The sequence below is a fragment of the Cavia porcellus genome, unplaced genomic scaffold, assembly GCF_034190915.1.
Source record: "Cavia porcellus strain 051 isolate PalLab524CR breed Dunkin Hartley unplaced genomic scaffold, mCavPor4.1 scaffold_3, whole genome shotgun sequence".
NCBI lineage: Eukaryota > Metazoa > Chordata > Mammalia > Rodentia > Caviidae > Cavia > Cavia porcellus.
The window spans coordinates 118,413,237-118,430,756 of record NW_026947486.1 but is presented as its reverse complement, the minus strand read 5'-3'; the positions used below and the strand labels follow the sequence as shown (position 1 = coordinate 118,430,756).

The 17,520-nt window shown below is 50.9% G+C and overlaps 1 protein-coding gene across 1 annotated transcript; it reads right to left on the bottom strand.

Annotated features, from left to right (window-relative positions):
* Positions 1 to 12,849: 12,849 nt before the first annotated feature.
* Positions 12,850 to 17,198, bottom strand: LOC100729681 (melanoma-associated antigen 10-like). The gene is made up of 4 exons (XM_003461383.3): positions 17,044 to 17,198; positions 16,118 to 16,203; positions 14,555 to 14,645; positions 12,850 to 14,270 (listed from the first exon to the last, which is right to left on the bottom strand). Exon 4 carries the CDS (start codon positions 14,215 to 14,217, stop codon positions 13,114 to 13,116), a length of 1,104 nt encoding a protein of 367 aa, XP_003461431.1. The 5' UTR covers positions 14,218 to 14,270; positions 14,555 to 14,645; positions 16,118 to 16,203; positions 17,044 to 17,198; the 3' UTR covers positions 12,850 to 13,113.
* Positions 17,199 to 17,520: the final 322 nt, after the last annotated feature.

Below are 17,520 nucleotides of genomic sequence, written 5' to 3'. Positions count from 1 at the left end.
TCTGGGCAGTGCTGGCCCACTGTCAGGCCATGGTTCCCACCCCCTGGGGGGCCAACAACTCAGAGACCTCAGGAGGCCACCTGGGTCGTTATGGAGCAGTGTGCAAAGCCGGCCCTTCATCTGCAGAGGCTCAGGTCCCCGGTCCCCGGTCCCCGGTCCCCGGCATTTCCCCTCCACCGTCCCCCTCTGAGCCCGCCTCTTCCCTGATCCGTGGTCCCATCCCCTCACACAGTGGGGCTCCACCAGCACAGGGGAGAGAGCAGTCTCCAGCAGGCCTCAGGGCACCTCCCAGGTCTGCACAGTGCTCGGGGCTCTATAGAGGTCAGGAGATGCTGCTTACCCAGAGTGACCCAGGGGTCAGCATGGGTCTTGCCCACAGAGCGAGGGACTGCAAGGAAGGGCACCTGTCTGGTGTGCCCTGCTCAGCCTCCCGACACGGATGTCCACCCAGCCCTCACTGCCACTTCCAGCTGAAGGGTGACAGGGCTCTTGGTCCCCTTCCTGGCCTCCCTGCCCCTGCTCCCCTCTCAGCTGAGGTCCCCTGTGCCAGCTCTGTATGACAGCTCTGAGTGACAGCTGCCTGGACTCTCTGAACTGACCGCCATGTGGTGTTGTCATGGTTTCCAGCCAGTGTGACCCCCAAAGTCACATTTGCTCAGAGTCAGGGCTTAGGGAGGTCACAATAAAGCGGAGGTCAGAGAGAAACCTAGCCTTCCTCTCCTTCTGTAAAAGGTTCCCAGCTCAGGGACCGCCCCCGCCCCTCCCTCAGGAATGTGGGCCTGGCTTTCCCACCAGGTCCTGTGCTTTGCCCACTGGGCAGGGAGATTCTCCAGGCAGTTCTCTCCTGGGAATCTCCTCCCTGAGGACCAGTACTGGTGCAGACAGCAAGAAAACTACCACGGGGGTGATCAACAGGCTTCCCAGCGTCCTGATATCCTGAGAGGCACAGGAGGGGTTTTCTTCCCAGGCCAAGAGAGGTTTAGCCCCAAGGATGACTCAGGGCCTCCAGTTCACTCCTAGCTCTGCTTGCTGGACCTCAGGAACCAGACAGAAGCCTCTCCTTGCGTGGGGCCCAGGCTAGCATCCAGCATTGCTAGGGGCATGGGCTGTTTATGCACCATTAAAGTCCTCCCGGAAAAGCCCCCCTGGTCTCTCCAGGTGCCTGGAAATTCTGCACCAGGTGGAGCCTGAGTGTGCACTGCCTGTCAGCTGACAGAGCCAACAAGGAGTTTAGAGCTCAGAATGCCGGCAAGGGTGGGGCCTGTGGGAAGAGTGTGCCCTGGGGGGCACTGGGGCCTCTGCCTCCAGGTCTTCTCCTTTCCCCCTCTCTCCTCCCTGACTGCCAGGGAGGGTGCAGCTTTGCTCCTCCATCTCTGCCCTGCAGCCAAGCAGCCATGGAAAGAACCCTTTGAAACCTGAGCTACCTGGCACTGCTCCCCCTGCTCACTAAGCCAGTCCCCAAACCCCTGTCTGTCAGCAGTGGGAGGGGCCTGACAGGGCTCTCGCACCCATGCTGCAAGGTACTGTCCTCCAGGTGCCCCAAAGGACCTCGTGCTGAGGGTCACCATGTGCTTTCTCTTCAGCCTTCCTGATCTTTCCAGAGAGGATTTTCCACTCAGAAGTCAATGGGGAAGGTTCTGCTTACAGTTGGGAAATTCATATGCTATGTGACTTTTATGAGACCTCAAGCCAAATAGCATTTTTTAATGAGAGTTTGCTAAATATTCATAAAATTAATCTACCTTATACTTCCCACTCCCACTCAATGTCTATGTTGTGAACTTCTTAGATGTGAAGATGTAGATTTGCAGGATAACTCATGTTCCAAGTCATTGGTTTAAGTTCTAATATTGATAACAGCAAATAGAGAGCAGTTCATGTGTCTGCAAAAAGACCTTTTGGTCACTTTTGACACTTGGATGCCTTATATCAGGTTCAGGGGACACTGGGACATTCGAGTGGTCAGGAGGGGCTCAGAAGGAATAAGGGGCCACCTGTGTTCTTGCTAAGAGACAGAGGGCCCCTAAGAGAGAGTGGGGTGTCTGGCGTTCCTGCTCAGCAAAGGATTCTGGAGAGTACTTGCACAATCAAGCTAGGGCCACATGAGCTGCCACAGGACAATCCCGAATCCATGGTGTTAGGTGTCACAGGGAAGTGTCAGTTCATGCCTATGCCATTACCCCTTGTGTCAGTCCTTCATCCTGTTGCTGGGACACACGGACAAACACCCACATTTCAAAGAGGAGAGGTCTGCTATCCTGATGGACTTCAGGGACTTTGTAGCTCACTGGGCTGCAAAGAGGAATATCATAGACAAAGGCAAGGAGAAGCGCGATGTTGATTTCGTGGTGGTTGGGAGCAGAGCCAGAGCAAGAGGTGAGGGAATGAACATTAATATGTATCTTATTTATTTATCCCAAGTCTGTGCCTGCACTATCTGGAAGAGTGCTCACTACACCCCCAGGTGGCTCCCAAGCCAGTCAGGCGGACACAGCTAGGCTGAGTCCTCGCATGCATGTACGTTAACATGATTAATACATTTTAATAGTATATCTGTACATGAGAAAAGCATAAAATTAGCTTGAAAGTCAGAGCCACTACATTAATCACTGTGGTGATCTGTGAACAGGAGAGGAATTTGGAAAGAACTTAAGATACACCTGCACAGTTAAATTTTTGCAGGAAGAATTGTAATTTAAATACTGAACTGCAAGCTGATCCACCAGACCAAACCTGGAGTTGGAATAGCCTGATATCATGACTGTTTGCTCTGTGTATAAACAAATTCCAGGTGGTTCTGCAGCCTCCCCCCAAACCTGCTCTCAGAGCTCCAGGGATCCTGGCTGCTCCTGACCTGTGGCCCCCTCCTGGAACCAGGAGCTGCCCTCTTTGTGGAAAGGAGGAAGGCACAGGATGCACGCTGGCTCTGATGTGCTGGGATGCCACACTTCCAAAGGCTTCATTGCAGGGACATGGCGCACGCCTCTTCCTAATGGCAGGAGCAGTCTTGTTCCCCTCTGCCCAGGAGAGTCAACAGAACTTGCAGGTGGCTATAGGGAGCAACAGCCCCATTGCTGTCTCCCTGCCTCTCTCTCTCCTATGGGCACTGTGTCTGCCTACATTAACCATAATCCTCTCCTGCTTACGTCACGTACCTGGACGTGACGGTGACCCTCTTGTATTCATCCCCATAGCCTCTTCCTGTCCCACCTCCCGCCCTTGGCCTATAAAAGATGTAATCACTTCCGGAATAAACAGGGGGCTTGATTGGATTCTCTCGACTTGCTTCCATCTCTCTTTGTCTTCCCTATGTCTTTATTTAATCCCTGTTCCTGCTCCAGGTACACCCCATGGATTGATCTGCAGGCTGGATTAAGTGGCACCCAGCTTGGGGGCTCCTGGCATGGAGGAGTCAATGAGGGAGCCATTCGAGACAGCCGGTTTAAACTGAAAGTGAAAGCAAATTGAACCAGAGACGGTGGCGAGGAGTGAGCAAACTGAATCAAGGATTAAAGCTAAAAGCAACAGCACATTAAATCAAGTACCAAGGCCTGTGCGGATGACTACCCAGTGTCCTGCCCGAGACATGGTGAGGGAACGGCGACCCCATTCCCTTTCCGGGACATGAGTCAAGCATTGAACGAACACGAATTGTTCGTGGGAGGCCTAATAAAGGCATTAAAGACAAGAGGGGTAAGGGTTAGAACAAAAGAATTATTGCAGTATTTTCAATTTATTCACATACTGTGAATACACTGTGAATACTGTGAATACAATTTATTCACCTTTACATACTGGAATTTAATCTCTGAGCTGCTTGCCCAGTGGCATACAGATCCTCAGATTGAGGAGATGGTCGCACAAGGTTAGGCTGCCCTGTACAACTCCCTTAATTCTACCTCAAAACCATCCTCAGAAAAATCTGAAGCCTCTGATTTCTCAGATGCAGAGGATGATGGCCTGTTAGAGGTCCTCCTACATGGCAATCTGCCACCACTTCCTCCTGTTGACATGATCGACAGGTTCCAGGATGGCGACCCACCACCCCCGTGCCTCCATGGCCAATTGGGGATTCATATAAGCCTTTATACCCCGGCCTCTCTGATTTTTAGGAGGTCAACTGGGAACAACTAGCACAACAAGCCTCTACATATCACCCTAACCCTGTTGCAGCACCGGCCGCTATTAGGCCGTCCCCTGACTATGATGATGCACTTCGCATCTGCCCTCAACCTTCTAGCACGTTAGCGGAATTAGAGCAAAGAAAAAGGGATCTTTTAAAAACAGATACAGCTAGAAAAAGAATGCCAAAATCTTTCAATTCAATTGCAGGCCCTCCGCGCTACACAGCCTTATAGTGCCCTTGAGATGGCGCCTGCCTCTGGCCCGCCTCGTGGTGCTCTTAAAATGGTGCCTGCCTCCAGCAGCCAGCCCAAAATGGCATTCCCAGTCATGGAGGCCCTTGTTCCCCCATGGGATGTTGAAGAGGGCACTGAACCACAAGCTGTTAGGATACACACACCTCTAACGGTGACATCCTTAAAAGAGTTAAAGGACGCAGTCTCTCAATATGGCCCGACTGCCGCCTACACCATTGCGGTTCAAGATTCTTTGATTCAGGGCTGGATTACTTCTAATGAGTGGAAAGACTTAGCAAAAGCCACCCTCTCCGGAGGCAATTATCTATTATGGAAATCTGAATTTTTTGATCAAAGTGAGGACATAGCCAGAAATAACGCCGCATGGCTAAACCCGTGGACCCTCGTTATGCTTACAGGAACAGGAGACTTTGCCACAAAAGAGATCCAAATGCGGTTCAATTCGGGCCTCTTTGCCAGATTAATATGGCAGCCACTAGAGCGTGGAAACGGCTCCCATCAGGAGGCGATCCTACCTTATCTCTCACCCAAATAAAACAAAAGCCTGAGGAACCCTTTTTGGACTTTGTCGATCACCTCCTACAGGTGGCAGAGCATCTTTTTGGCTCCACAGAAACAAACTCTGCCCTGGTCAAACAATTGGCTTATGAAAATGCAACCTCAGCTTGTCAGGCTGCAATTCGACCACATTGCAAAAGAGAGGACCTATCGGGTTATATCCACATATGTACAGATATTGGGCTGGTTTATCAAGGCCTAGCCATGACCATGACACAACAAGGTTGCACAGTTAAACAGCCCCTCTCTCGTTCTAAAAAAGATGCCGCTTGTGTCAAATGTGGCCAAAGTGGCGACATGGCTCGTGATTGCAAAAGTAAAAAGCAAAATCAGTCCTCTATAAAAAAAAAACCAGGGCTATGTCCTAGATGCAAGTGAGGAGACCACTGGGCTAATGAGTGCAGATTCAAAAAGGATGTTCATGGTAACCCTCTTCCCCGGCAGGGAAACAGGATACGGGGCCAGCCCCAGGCCCCCAATTTCGGACAAACCCCTGGGGCTCCAAGGTTTGTCCCAGCACAACACAATCCATTTCAGACCTCTTTAGGGCAACCCCAGGGAGTGCGGGGTTGGACCTCTGTTCCACCTCCAACACAGTATTAACCCCTGACATGGGTGTCCAGGTCATGCCCTCAGGAATCTATGGGCCCCCTCCCCCCAGGACTTTTGGACTTATTATTGGACGTAGTAACACTACGCTTAAAGGATTACAAGTTCTGCCCAGGATAGTAGATAGTGATTACACAGGGGAAATAAATGTCATGGTTTCTACCCTTGTTGGCATCATACCAGTTAGGACAGGGCAACGCCTTGCTCAATTGCTGCTATTGCCATTGGCTCAAATGTCTAACAAACCCATAACTCCCTATAGGGGGGACTCCCTTCCTGGAGCTTCAGATGTATATTGGGCCCAATGTATCTCCAAAGAAAAGCCCCTCATGACTCTATATTTAGATGGAAAAAGTTTCTCAGGCCTCATTGATATGGGCATAGATGTTACCATTATCAAAAAGGAGGAGTGGCTTACTGCCTGGCCTTTAGAAACAACTTTAACACACCTCCAAGGGATTGGACACTCAAAAAATCCACAACACAGTTCCAAACAACTGGTTTGGAGAGATCAAGAAGGTAATCAGGGACACTTACAACCTTATGTCATAGAGAGTCTGCCTCTTAATTTATGGAGAAGAGACCTACTCTCCCAAATGGGATTAATTATGGGAAGCCTTAATAATGTTGTCACAGTGCAAATGCTTAATAAGGGCAAATGCCAAAACAGGGCTTAGGAAAAAATAACATGGGCATTACTGATCCCATCATTCCCACCCCTAACAATGCCAAAGCTGGGTTAGGCCATTTTTCACAGGGGCCATTGACACTCCTGCGATCCATGCTAAACAAATTACGTGGCTATCAAAGAGCCGGTATGGGTCAATCAGTGACCCCTTACCTCTAAAAACTTATGACTGCTCAATAGCTGGTGCAGGACCAGTTAAATGCAAGCCACATAATACCTAGTGATTCACCATGGAATACTCCCATTTTTATCATTAAAAAAAATTAGGTAAACGGAGGCTACTACAAGACCTCAGGGTGATAAACAAGACTGTGGTCATAATGGGGCCATTACAGCCAGGCCTCCCTTCACCTAGTGCTATACATTTAGGTTATTTTAAAATTGTTATAGATCTTAAAGATTGCTTTCTTTCTATTCCCTTGCATCCTGATGACCAAAAACGTTTTGCCTTTAGCCTTCCATCGATTAATTTCAGAGCACCTATGCACAGATTTCAATGGCGAGTCCTCCCACAAGGGATGGCTAATTCCCTATGCTATGTCAGTCTTTTGTAGCCGCTGTGATACAGCCAGTCAGAGATCATTGGCCACATATCTATATTATCCATTATATGGACAATATCCTCTTGGCAGGAGATGACCAAAACCAAACCCTAAGGTGCTACCAGAACTTACAGGTTGCCTTACAAGAGGCTGGACTTCAAATAGCCCCTGATAAAGTACAGCTTACTGATCCATATACATACTTGGGTTTTCAATTACATGGCACTCAAATACTCTCTCCAAAGCCCCAACTGAGGCTTGATGGCCTCAGAACACTTCATGACTTCCAAAAACTATTGGGAGATATTAATTGGCTCATACCATTTTTTAAACTAAACATGATTTACAGCCCCTTTATGAGCTGCTTCAGGGAGACATAGATCCAACCTCCCCCCGAGAGCTTACACCTGATGCCAGGAGAACGCTCAGTAAAGTAGAAGAAGCTATTGCTCAACAAACTGTTTCCTTTGTGGACTACAATGAGACTTTACAATTTCTCATTTTTAATACAAAGCTTTGTCCCACAGCAGTATTCTGGCAACAAGCTCCCCTCATGTGGGTCCATTTATTAGTCTCCCCAAAAAGAACACTCCTGCCTTATTTCCAGGCTGTCTTGGACCTAATCATTCAGGGTAGAAAGCAAGGAATATGTTATTTTGGCAAAGAACCAAACATTACCATTCAACCTTTTACAAAGGACCAAATAAATTGGCTACTTCTGACTACGGAAGTGTGGCCTATTGCCTTAGCTTCCTTTTCAGGGACTATCGACAATCATTACCCTCCAAATAAGCTGGTTGACTTTGCCAACCGTCACCCATTTATATTCCCTAAGATCACAGCTCCACAACCTCTTCCAGTCGCCCTGGTGTTATTCACTGATGGCTCCTCCTCCAGCAGAGCCGCTTATGTATCCCAAGACAATGTTTTTACCCTCCAGACAGACACCTCCTCTGCCCAATTAGCAGAGTTACAGACTATTCTTTCAGGCTTTACCACTTACTCTGACCAACCCTTTAATTTGTATACTGACAGTGCTTACCCTGCTCAGTCTTTTCCATTATTGGAGACTGTTGCTACCATCTGTCATGCTTCCCTGGCTGCAAATTTGTTCAAATGATTACAATGCTTCATACAGCTTCACCATCATAAGTTCTTTATTGGTCATCTGCGGGCCCATTCCAACCACCCTGGGCCCCTTGCCCGAGGAAATCATTTGGCTGATGTTGCTGTACGAGCACAGGTTTTTATGACTCATGACTCCAAGAAGTCTGAGGCCCAACAGGCCCATCAGCTACACCACCTCAATGCTCACACCCTCTGCCTCCTCCACAAAATTACCCGTGAGCAAGCCAGACAAATTGTAAAAAATTGCCCCTCTTGTGCTATCCACTTACCTGTTCAACACCTAGGAGTCAACCCAAGAGGCTTAATCCCTAACGCCTTGTGTCAATGGACGTTACTCATTTCAATGAGTTCAGCAACCTAAAATATATACATGTTATTATTGACACATACAGTGGCTTCATTTTTGCCACTCTCCAGACTGGAGAAGCCACCAGGCACATTATAGCCCATATGCTGTCAGCCTTTTCAGTTCTGGGATGTCCTCAACAGCTCAAGACGTATAATGGCCCTGGCTATACCAGTACCTCCTTCGCTCAATTTTGCAAACACCTTAATATCCTCCACACCACAGGTATACCTTATAATCCTCAGAGACAAGACATTGTTGAACATGCACATCGTTCCCTTAAATTCACCATAGATAAAATAAAAACAGAGACATGGTACCCAACCTGGGGATCCCCTAGAAATGTCCTTTCACATGCTCTTTTTATTTTAAATTTTCTGACCCTGGATGCTTCAGGCTGCTCTTCAGCATCTCGATTTTGGCATACTCAAACTCAAACATGGTTTGCGTCTGTTTTATGGAGAGACCCGCTAACCAATATGTGCAATGGCCCTGACCCAGTCCTTATCTGGGTACGAGGTTCAGTGTGTGTTTGCCCTCAGCAAGATAGCGAAGCTAGATGGCTACCTGAGTGCCTCATAAAACAAGTAGACAGCTCTTCAAAGACCCCATGCAACGCCCAGGAGTAATGTCATTTCCTGAGGCACAATCCCCTGTGTTCTCTTACAGGTGACACAACCCTCCAGAGCCTTATGCTGTCTACTCAGCCTTCTCCTTGAGCTGTACCACACCCATGGTGGATTTAGACCCCTGCCAAACAGACTATAACTGCTGACAGCCATTCACAGAACCCCCTGTGACTGTGGAAGATGCTCTTCTCGGTCTGGAGGAACATAAACCAGCCAAATACACTGCGTCAAGTGTTATGCAAAGCAAGCTCCAAGACATAGGAGAATGACTTCAACAGAGACCCCAACAAATGGCTGCCAACTCCTTCTCCTCGATATGTGTGTGTGTGGGGGGAGCTTTTCCCTTACCTAGCACCCCTTTTGGGTCCCCAGCTGCCCTATTGCTTCCCCTTTCTGTGAGTCCTTGTATTTTTCAGAGGATTATGACGCTCATTAATAACCAAATAGACACGTTTATGGCAAAGCCCATTCAGATACAGTATCATCAGCTGAAGATGGCAGATCAACAAACCTACCGGGAAGGAATTCCCACGAGTGGCCCGTATGACGATGCGGCCTAACTGCCCTGGGGCAATGGACAGGCAGTCAGAGACAGGCAACTAGGACATGCATGTTAACTCCATCGGCCGCCTAAGACAGGCACAGGACCAACTGCTGTTCTGCAAGCCCATGACAGGTAAGGCCTGGTTGGGTTCATGTAATGAGGTCCTTGACCTAAGACAGACGCTATCCTCACAGGGCCTGCCACTCCTGATTAAATAATATAGAAACGGAGGAGATGTAGGAAGCCGCGCAACAGCCGCATTGCTGCCTCCCTGCCTCTCTCTCTTCTATGGGCACTGCGTCTGCCTACATAAACCATAATCCTCTCCTGCTTATGTCACATACCCGGACATGACTGTGACTCTGTTGTGTTCATCCCCATATCCTCTTCCTGTCCCAGCTCCTGCCCTTGGCCTATAAAAGAGGTAATCACTTCCGGAATAAACAGGGTCTTGATTGGATTCTCTCGACTTGCTTCCATCTCTCTTTGTCTTCCCTATGTCTTTATTTAATCCCCTTTCCTGCTCCAGGTACACCCCACGGATTGATCCGCAGGCCGGATCAGGTGGCTACCTGTCCCGTCTCCCATGAGCCATCACAGAGCAGGCACTCATGGAAAAGCACTCAGTGTCCTGTGTCAGGCAGCGCCACTCCTCATTTCTTGGAGATGCTTCCCAGAAGACCAGATGTGCCTGGGAATTCTCTGAACTCTCATGCTTTGAAATCCTCCGAGATCCCATCTGATTAAAGGGATCATGTAAGAGCCAGCAGAGAGGGGTCCCCTCATCCCACTGTGGTGGTTTTCTGACTTCCCTTTGCCTTACTCTGTCTTCCCAGCATGGGGATCCACCCCCCCTTTGCCTGAGGCCCAGAGTCTCAACCTGTGGGTCTCTGTTCCCTGCCACATGGCCCTCTCCACCTCAGGACCTGCACAGGTGCACCCTCACTCTGGAAGCCAGGGTTTTCCTGAGGAGCAGGTACCAGGCAGGAGGTGCAGGAAGGACGGCAAACTGTGTTTCCTCTTCTAATTTGCACCAGCCTGTCTAGGAAGGAGCTACTGCTCAGCACGCTGGAGGACGGTGTGGTCTCTAGTTCAGCTGCTGGCATTGGTGGCTCCTCGCTGAGGGAAGAGCTTTGGGTTGTGACACAGAATGGAGTTTATCTGTTCATGTGTTCGCTTTCCAGCTTCACATAAGAAGCTCAATCAAATCCTATGCAAATAGTGGAACAGTTATGAGAGCCCGCCCTTTGCCCTGAAGGTTCTAACTTAGGAGTCAGTAGATTGTCAGCCAAGTCAAAGAGGACTCAAGTCCTGCTGGGAAAATAAAGAATGAGATAACTCCCAGCTAGGGATGCCCCTGTGTCTAAAATCACAGTCCTGGGGGAAACTTCTCTGACCAAGACCATGGTTCTCAGAAAGGACCAAGGATGAGCTGTCCAGGGCCAGGGACTCATGAGAGGGATGGGGATGCTCTGTGTCACGGGGAGGACAGGGCATTCGGTGCCCTCTACGAGAGGCAGCAGGAAAAGGCATAGAAGCAAGCTAGGTGTCAGAGCTGACAGGGAGGGCACATGGGGGACAACCCAGGGCAGGGGTCTTAAAGTAGGAAAGTGCTGGCGCTGGACAGCAGGGCCCACATCTGAGCATAGTTCGGCTCCCAAGGAGTCAACCACAGATGTCCCCTGCTTGAGTTCCTCTCCAGATCTCTTCTTTTGGATATGGGACACACTCTCCTGTGCTTCGAAATGATTTGTGAGCAGGGAGAGCAGGGATAGGCTCCAGATATTCTTCTAACAGCTGAGGGTCCTTTTGTCACCTAAGAGACACTGCACAGCACTAATAAATTATGGGTTGAAGTGGGTCCCGGGTAGGCAAGAGTGAGCCCAGTGCTAGCCTCCGGGTCTACTCACACAGGGGAACTTGTCCCAGCCCTGTCACTCAGCAGCCAGCCTCCAGGGAAATTCCCAGCCCCGGGAGACGGGCCCTGTTCACCTGTGAAGCCAATCCGTGCTGTCCAGTAGGGCTGCTGGAAGGGGTGCACTGCGAGTGCCTGGCAGAGTTGTGACCACACTGAATGGCAGGAGGTTGTCACCTGTAGTGGGATTTGACCCCACCCCTAGCACTAGCACTTGGGATGTCGCTTTTGCTCTCAGGATGTGGCAGAGGCTGTGCCACCCTACAGGGCACGGAGAGCACATCGGCCAAAACGGGAACGTTCATGAGTAAAATTCAGCCACTCCTCCCTCTCAGAGGACATGCCACAAAAGCAGGCTGTGGAGTCTTCCCCAGGGGGTGCAGCTCTGCTCCTAGACTGTGAGGGAAGGAGCAGCTCCTGTTCCTCCCAGCTGATTTTCCACCCTAACCACTATTTTCATTCATACTCCCAAACTTGACCCTTGTTTAGAGGTGTGCAAGGACACTGAAGATAACCTGAGTACAATGTTCTTCTAAGTGATCTAGCCAATATCTTGGCAATGGTCACTGGGCTATTGGAAATTTTCTATCTCCAAGGAAATCCTTTCGGATGATGGATCCGGAAGACCTAATCCATGTTCTACATTACAAAGCGCCTTACCTGCCTGCTCCCACTGCAGCCCACTCTGCTTTGGGCAGCCAGCATTCAGAGGAGACTCTCCAGTCCTGCTTTATGCTCTCCCAGTCCCGAGCCCCCCACCCCGTGTGTCTGGCCTTGACCACTCCGCACTGTCATTGCCATCAGCTCCTCCAGAAGGAACTGTAGTTTCCCAAAACCTCGAACCGCCCTGGCTCTGCCTTGACTCAGCTGCTCTTCCTCGGAGTCCCATCCGTCACTATCCCTCACTTATGCTTCATGTCCCAGGGGATGTGACCACATCTCCCTGGCACAGCAGCTGGCCTACCATTCTAGAACGGGTTGTGTCTGGCTCGCCATGGGATCATACTGCTAATGGAGGCTCTTGCAAAGAGCAGGCGGTCAAAAAATATTTGGGTAAGAAATAAGTGATGTTTCATTTATCACAATGTAACCTTGAATTTAAAATGTAAATGTCTTTAATCCCAGCTCTTGGGAGTCTGAAGCTTGAGGATTATCCCAAATTTGAGGCCAGACTGGGCTACATAAGCAAGTTCAATGCCGGCCTGCACTAACTACATAGCAAGATCTTGTTTCAAAAAAAAAAAAAAAAAAAAAAAAGCAAACAAGATCTAGGTGTATATCTTTTAATTTAACTTAATTTGTTCAAGACAGGGTCTCACTCTGTAATTAACCTTGGTTTTAAACTGTAGTCCAGATTAGCCTCAAACTCATGGAGATCCTTCTGCTTCAGCCTCCTGATATCTTTTAATTTTATACAATGATACATTAAAAATAAAAGGAGATAAAATGAATACTGAATTTTTATTAAGTTTTTTCACAATTTCAAAGAAGTTTCAATTCCAATGCCACAAAATGTTGTTACAAATAGCAGGAAAGACTCCCCAACTTGACTCACAAAATACCAAAGCTTTCTCTTAAACATCATAAACAGCAAGAAACATGCAGCTGACAATTTGTAAATGTAAGTTTTGAACTAAACCACTTAACAGGAACATTTTAGGATATGAAGATAAACCCCCTAGCCGTGCGATGGAAGAGTAAGGCAAGGATGACTCACTAACTGCCCCAAATTCTAGCCTGGCTCCTTGCCGCACGCATCACTGAATCATGCTCCCTTACTCAGTGGAGGAAAAGCTGCAACTGGCACTAGAACTTGCACTGGCCAGGGCAGCACTTGTGGCAATTGTAGCTTGCATCCTCTCCTCCTCCTCTCTCAAAGCCTCCTCATACCTGGCTCCAAAGGACTTGGGATCACTCCCACTAAGACTGGCCAAAAACTCTATAATTTTCATTTTGCTGGTTTCAGCGCAGACCCTCGGACCCCACAAGAACTCGTATCGAGCTGGACAGCTGTTGGGCACCTGCTGGTACACCAGGTACTGTTCCTGCAAAAAATCTCCCAAAATGAGGTTCCTGGGGTCCGCATAGATAAAATGTGTTGCTCCAGACCATATTCCCATCACATTCAACATGTGCCAAATGTCCTCTGCAGGGACACGGCCACCACGCAGGAAAATAGTACACAGGAGAAGTACCAGCAGGCCAGTCTTGGGCACGCCCTGAACTTCACTCAACATCCCATCATAGCTGATACCAAGGACAGAGACAAGGACATAGGCGTGGTTGGAGGGCTCCACATCCTTCAACTCAATACCAAAAACCAGCTGCATGCACTCATAGACTTCAGAAAAAATGGCAGCATAGTCGCTATAATTTTGGATGACATTTAGAATTTCTGCCTCTGTCACTAACTCCTTCATTCGATACTTGAAGAGCAGTAAATTCACTAGATTAGTTACCCTGTTATCTCCCTCACCACTAGGTAAAATCTGATAGCCTGGCAGCACCTGGCAAGCATTCACCCCCCCACATGGGCTGCTAACAGAACATGCATCAGATGAGCTCCATGGAGCAGAGACCATAGCGGGGAGGGAGGCATACGCCCCGAGAGGACTCTCAGGGGAAACTGGGTCTCCAGCAGCAGTGTCATCCTCCTCTGAGGAGCTCAAATGTGGAGGAGAGCCCGAGAAAGAAGAGGAGGAGAACGATGTGTGAGAGGAGGAGGGGAAGGAGGAGGAGCAATTGGAAGAGGACAATGAAGAATCCTCCTCCTCCTCCACGGGCACAGGCACCCGAGTATCAGCATGACCTTGGTTGTCATCCTGGGCTTCAGGGTCAGCCTCAAGCATGAAGCAGCGGCGCTTCCGAGAATGAGACATGATGGCTCTGGTGATGGTCAGCAAGCAGGAGCTCCGTGATAGGACTCAGAGGCCTGGCGGAGAGAGGAAGCCCATGAGCAGCCCCACTGAGAACGCCCCTCTTGGCAGCTCTCACAAAGGCTGAGTTGGGGTCCCTCTCCGGGCTGTGCTCTAAGGGCTTGAAGGCTCTGTCCTCCTGGATGGAGGGCATCCAAGGAAGTGAAAGGGCTCTTTGGGTGCAGCTGGCCCACAAAGGACAGAGGTCCAGGAACACAGCAGGGTGAAGGTGGCAGGCACCATGGGGTCCCTCTGTTTGGGGTGGGTGTGGTGTTTAGTGCACATCCGAGCAGCACCTCACCTTAACTCCTGGCACCACCTGGGCTTCCTCTGTGGTGTGAGCTGAGGACGCAGTCTCGCACCAACACCTCACCGTCTGCTTCCTGCAGCTCCTGTAAGAGTTGTGGAGGCCTCAGGCTGAAGCCCTCAGCACAGTCCTGCTGCCTGCACAGGTGGGGTGGCTGGACTTTGCGATGTCCCTGTTGGTATGGGTGTATGGTCCTCTCCCTGCTCACTCAGGGACCTCGATGCCTGGACAGGACCTGGACCCCAGTCCTCTGCTGGCCTGAAGTAATAGGTCAGAACACATGTGAACTTGCACAAGAGGCTACAGAGGGCTGTGAGGGGGCCCCAGATCTGGCCACACCTGCCCTTGGGAGACAGAAAGAGGTGTCACATAAAACAGAAAGAGGTGTTATATGCAGTGGGGCCCATGGGCCCTGGGGAGAGGAACTGGCTCCGGCTTCGCCTGGAGGAATGGTAAGTCTGGGATTCCTCCTGGGAGGACCTCAAGCCACCTTCTCTAAAGCACAGCCACATCTCTGTGAGACACTCAAAGAAGAGGAGGGGGGAAGAGTCTACCCAGGGCCCCTGGGTCTTCCACAGGTGACAGCAGAGCTAGGCTGAGGCCAGGGTAGTGTGTGTCTGGGTATGGAGCTCCCTCTGCCTTCATCTAGACTCCAGGCAGGGCCCAGATCCAACTTCCGCCCTCCAGAGTCCAGCTCCTTCAGTCTCCTCTTCCTCCCTGAGATCAAGCACTCAGCACTAAGAGAGCGGCCCCAGCCTCGCAGCCTTGCCCAGGCTGCCCAGGATGGCTGAGGACTCAGGCGGCTGTGTGTGCAGCACCAAGCATCTGGGCAGGGTGGCCTCAGGTCTCTCTCAGGGTCCTTGCCTGGACCTTAGCAGGTTCCGGGACGCCCAGGTCTGCTGGGCAGATGGGGTTCCTTGTGCCAACCTGCAGACACCCCTGCAGATCAAGTCCTGCACCAGCCTGAGATCCCCAGGATTCTATTAGAAGTGAGCAGGTGCCCCTCTGTCACCCGCACGTGGGGACAGCAGTGCTGACAGCAGGGCCTGTGCCAGTCTCTCATGTGATGAGGAAGCTCCGTGTGCCTCGGTACTGTCTCCATTTTCCTCATGTTGAGGTCTAACCCTCCCCACCCCCACCCTACAGAGGCCAACTGAGATCTCCTCTCCCCTCCCCTGAGACCAAGACCTCCTCCCCTGGGGACTCCCCGCCTCCTTCCTGCCCTGAGCAGAAGGGAGTATGCTGCTTGGGGCCTCCCAGGGCCGACCCCAGGGGACAAGCAGCCACCAAATATTCACAAGTTCTGGGCTGCAGCCACATTCAGTCCCTGGGAAGGATCCACAGACTGCATCTGGCAGCCCCTGGGGTCCTCCATCTGCTCACTACGTAGAGCTCCCATATCTTCCCCTCCCTGCATCCTCCCACCCCAAACAACTTAGCATGAAGGAGAGCAAGTCCCATGCAGCCAACCTCCGCAGGGTCCTGCGGTGAAGAGTGCAGATGCTGGGCTCCGCAGGGCCCCTGTATTTTATCAATGTGCGGCACCTTCCTACTAACCAAAGTTCCTCACGTTGATTTCTGGCAGATTCTAGCCTTGTCCCACTGCTGACAAGATGACACTCCTCACAACAAAACGTGACGTCCTGAGAACAAGAGGACAGAAATGAAGTACAGCAGCTCTGGACACCTCTTCAGGGGTTTCCCCAGCTAACAGAAAGAGCTGTTGCATGGTCTCCTCTGCCTGGAGCATACCCCAGTACTTCGGACGTGCACATGCACTTGCAATCCAAGGCTATCTCCCATGAGCCCGCCTCTTACACAGGGCCCCCTCCTTCCTGTCACCAAGTATCAAAGTGCACTGCCCACCCCCCAATACCAGCTAATCTCAAGGCTGGGGAGGCCCTCTGATTGAGACAACAAGGTCATCTCAACAGTCCTCCAAGTTCTGCCCTTGAGTCCTGGAAGGAGCCCATCCCTAGGACTATCTGCATCTTCCTCCCTCAGATTCAGTTAAAATTGGGAATGTCACTAGTTTCCAAACACAGGCAGCTTGGTCCCATGGTCCTCAGCCCCTCAGGCCCGCCTCATTCTTGCTCCAGCCCGGGGCATACCTTGGTTCCCACCCTCTGCTCAGGGCATGCCTAATCTATGAAGTCCCCCAGACTAGCCTGTGAGCCGGGAATCACCAGCCTGGGCACTGAGCACGAGGCTTTCCTAGATTCAGTAATGACCAGGCTTCTGGGAGAATTCAGAGTCCTGAGACAAAGGCCCCCTCCTCTGTGAGCCACAGTCACACTTGGCTCAGAGCCCACATGGACAAGTTATGGGGCTGCACCTTGGGGCATCGCGCCCAGTGCTTGCCAGGCTGAACCCTGGGGCACAGATCCTCCCCAAGATGTGCCTCTGAGGGTGAGGCACCCTCCTTCCTCCCTCTAGGTGCTCACCTGTGATCCTGGCACAGGCACACGCCCCACCCCTGCTACCTGAGTGCACCAGATCACACCAAGGCTCCGACTCCAGGTGGCCTGAGGTCTGCCGTGAGCTGGTCTCCTTCCCGCACCTGTCGCTCTGCTCTCCTCGGTCCAAGCCAGGAGATGGTGAAGTCGCTGGCGAATCAGCTCTGGGGCCCGACCACTGACCACAGAAGCAAAGCAGCAGCGTTACTGTGGGACCCTGCTTCTGGTGAGAGGCTTCCTCACTCTGCCCTCAGCAGCTCCCCGGGACCTAAAAGAGCCTGAGCTTCTCAGCTCCATCATCGCAACCCCAGACCCCAGGACAGGGCTCCAACTCTCTCAGGCCCCAGGGAAGTGAGGAGGGCACTGCCCTCCACTGTGCAGAGCTGACCAGAGTGGCTGATCTGGGGTTCTGGGGGCCGTCTCTCTAGGGCACAGATTCCTCTGTCCTCCAACGGCCCTCACCTGGATTTAAGGGAGCCAGGTGCTCTCTGCCCCCAAGATTTA

Coding starts and splice junctions, on each gene's coding strand:
- LOC100729681 (XM_003461383.3), bottom strand. CDS start 14,217: ATGTCTCATTCTCGGAAGCGCCGCTGCTTCATGCTTGAGGCTGACCCT.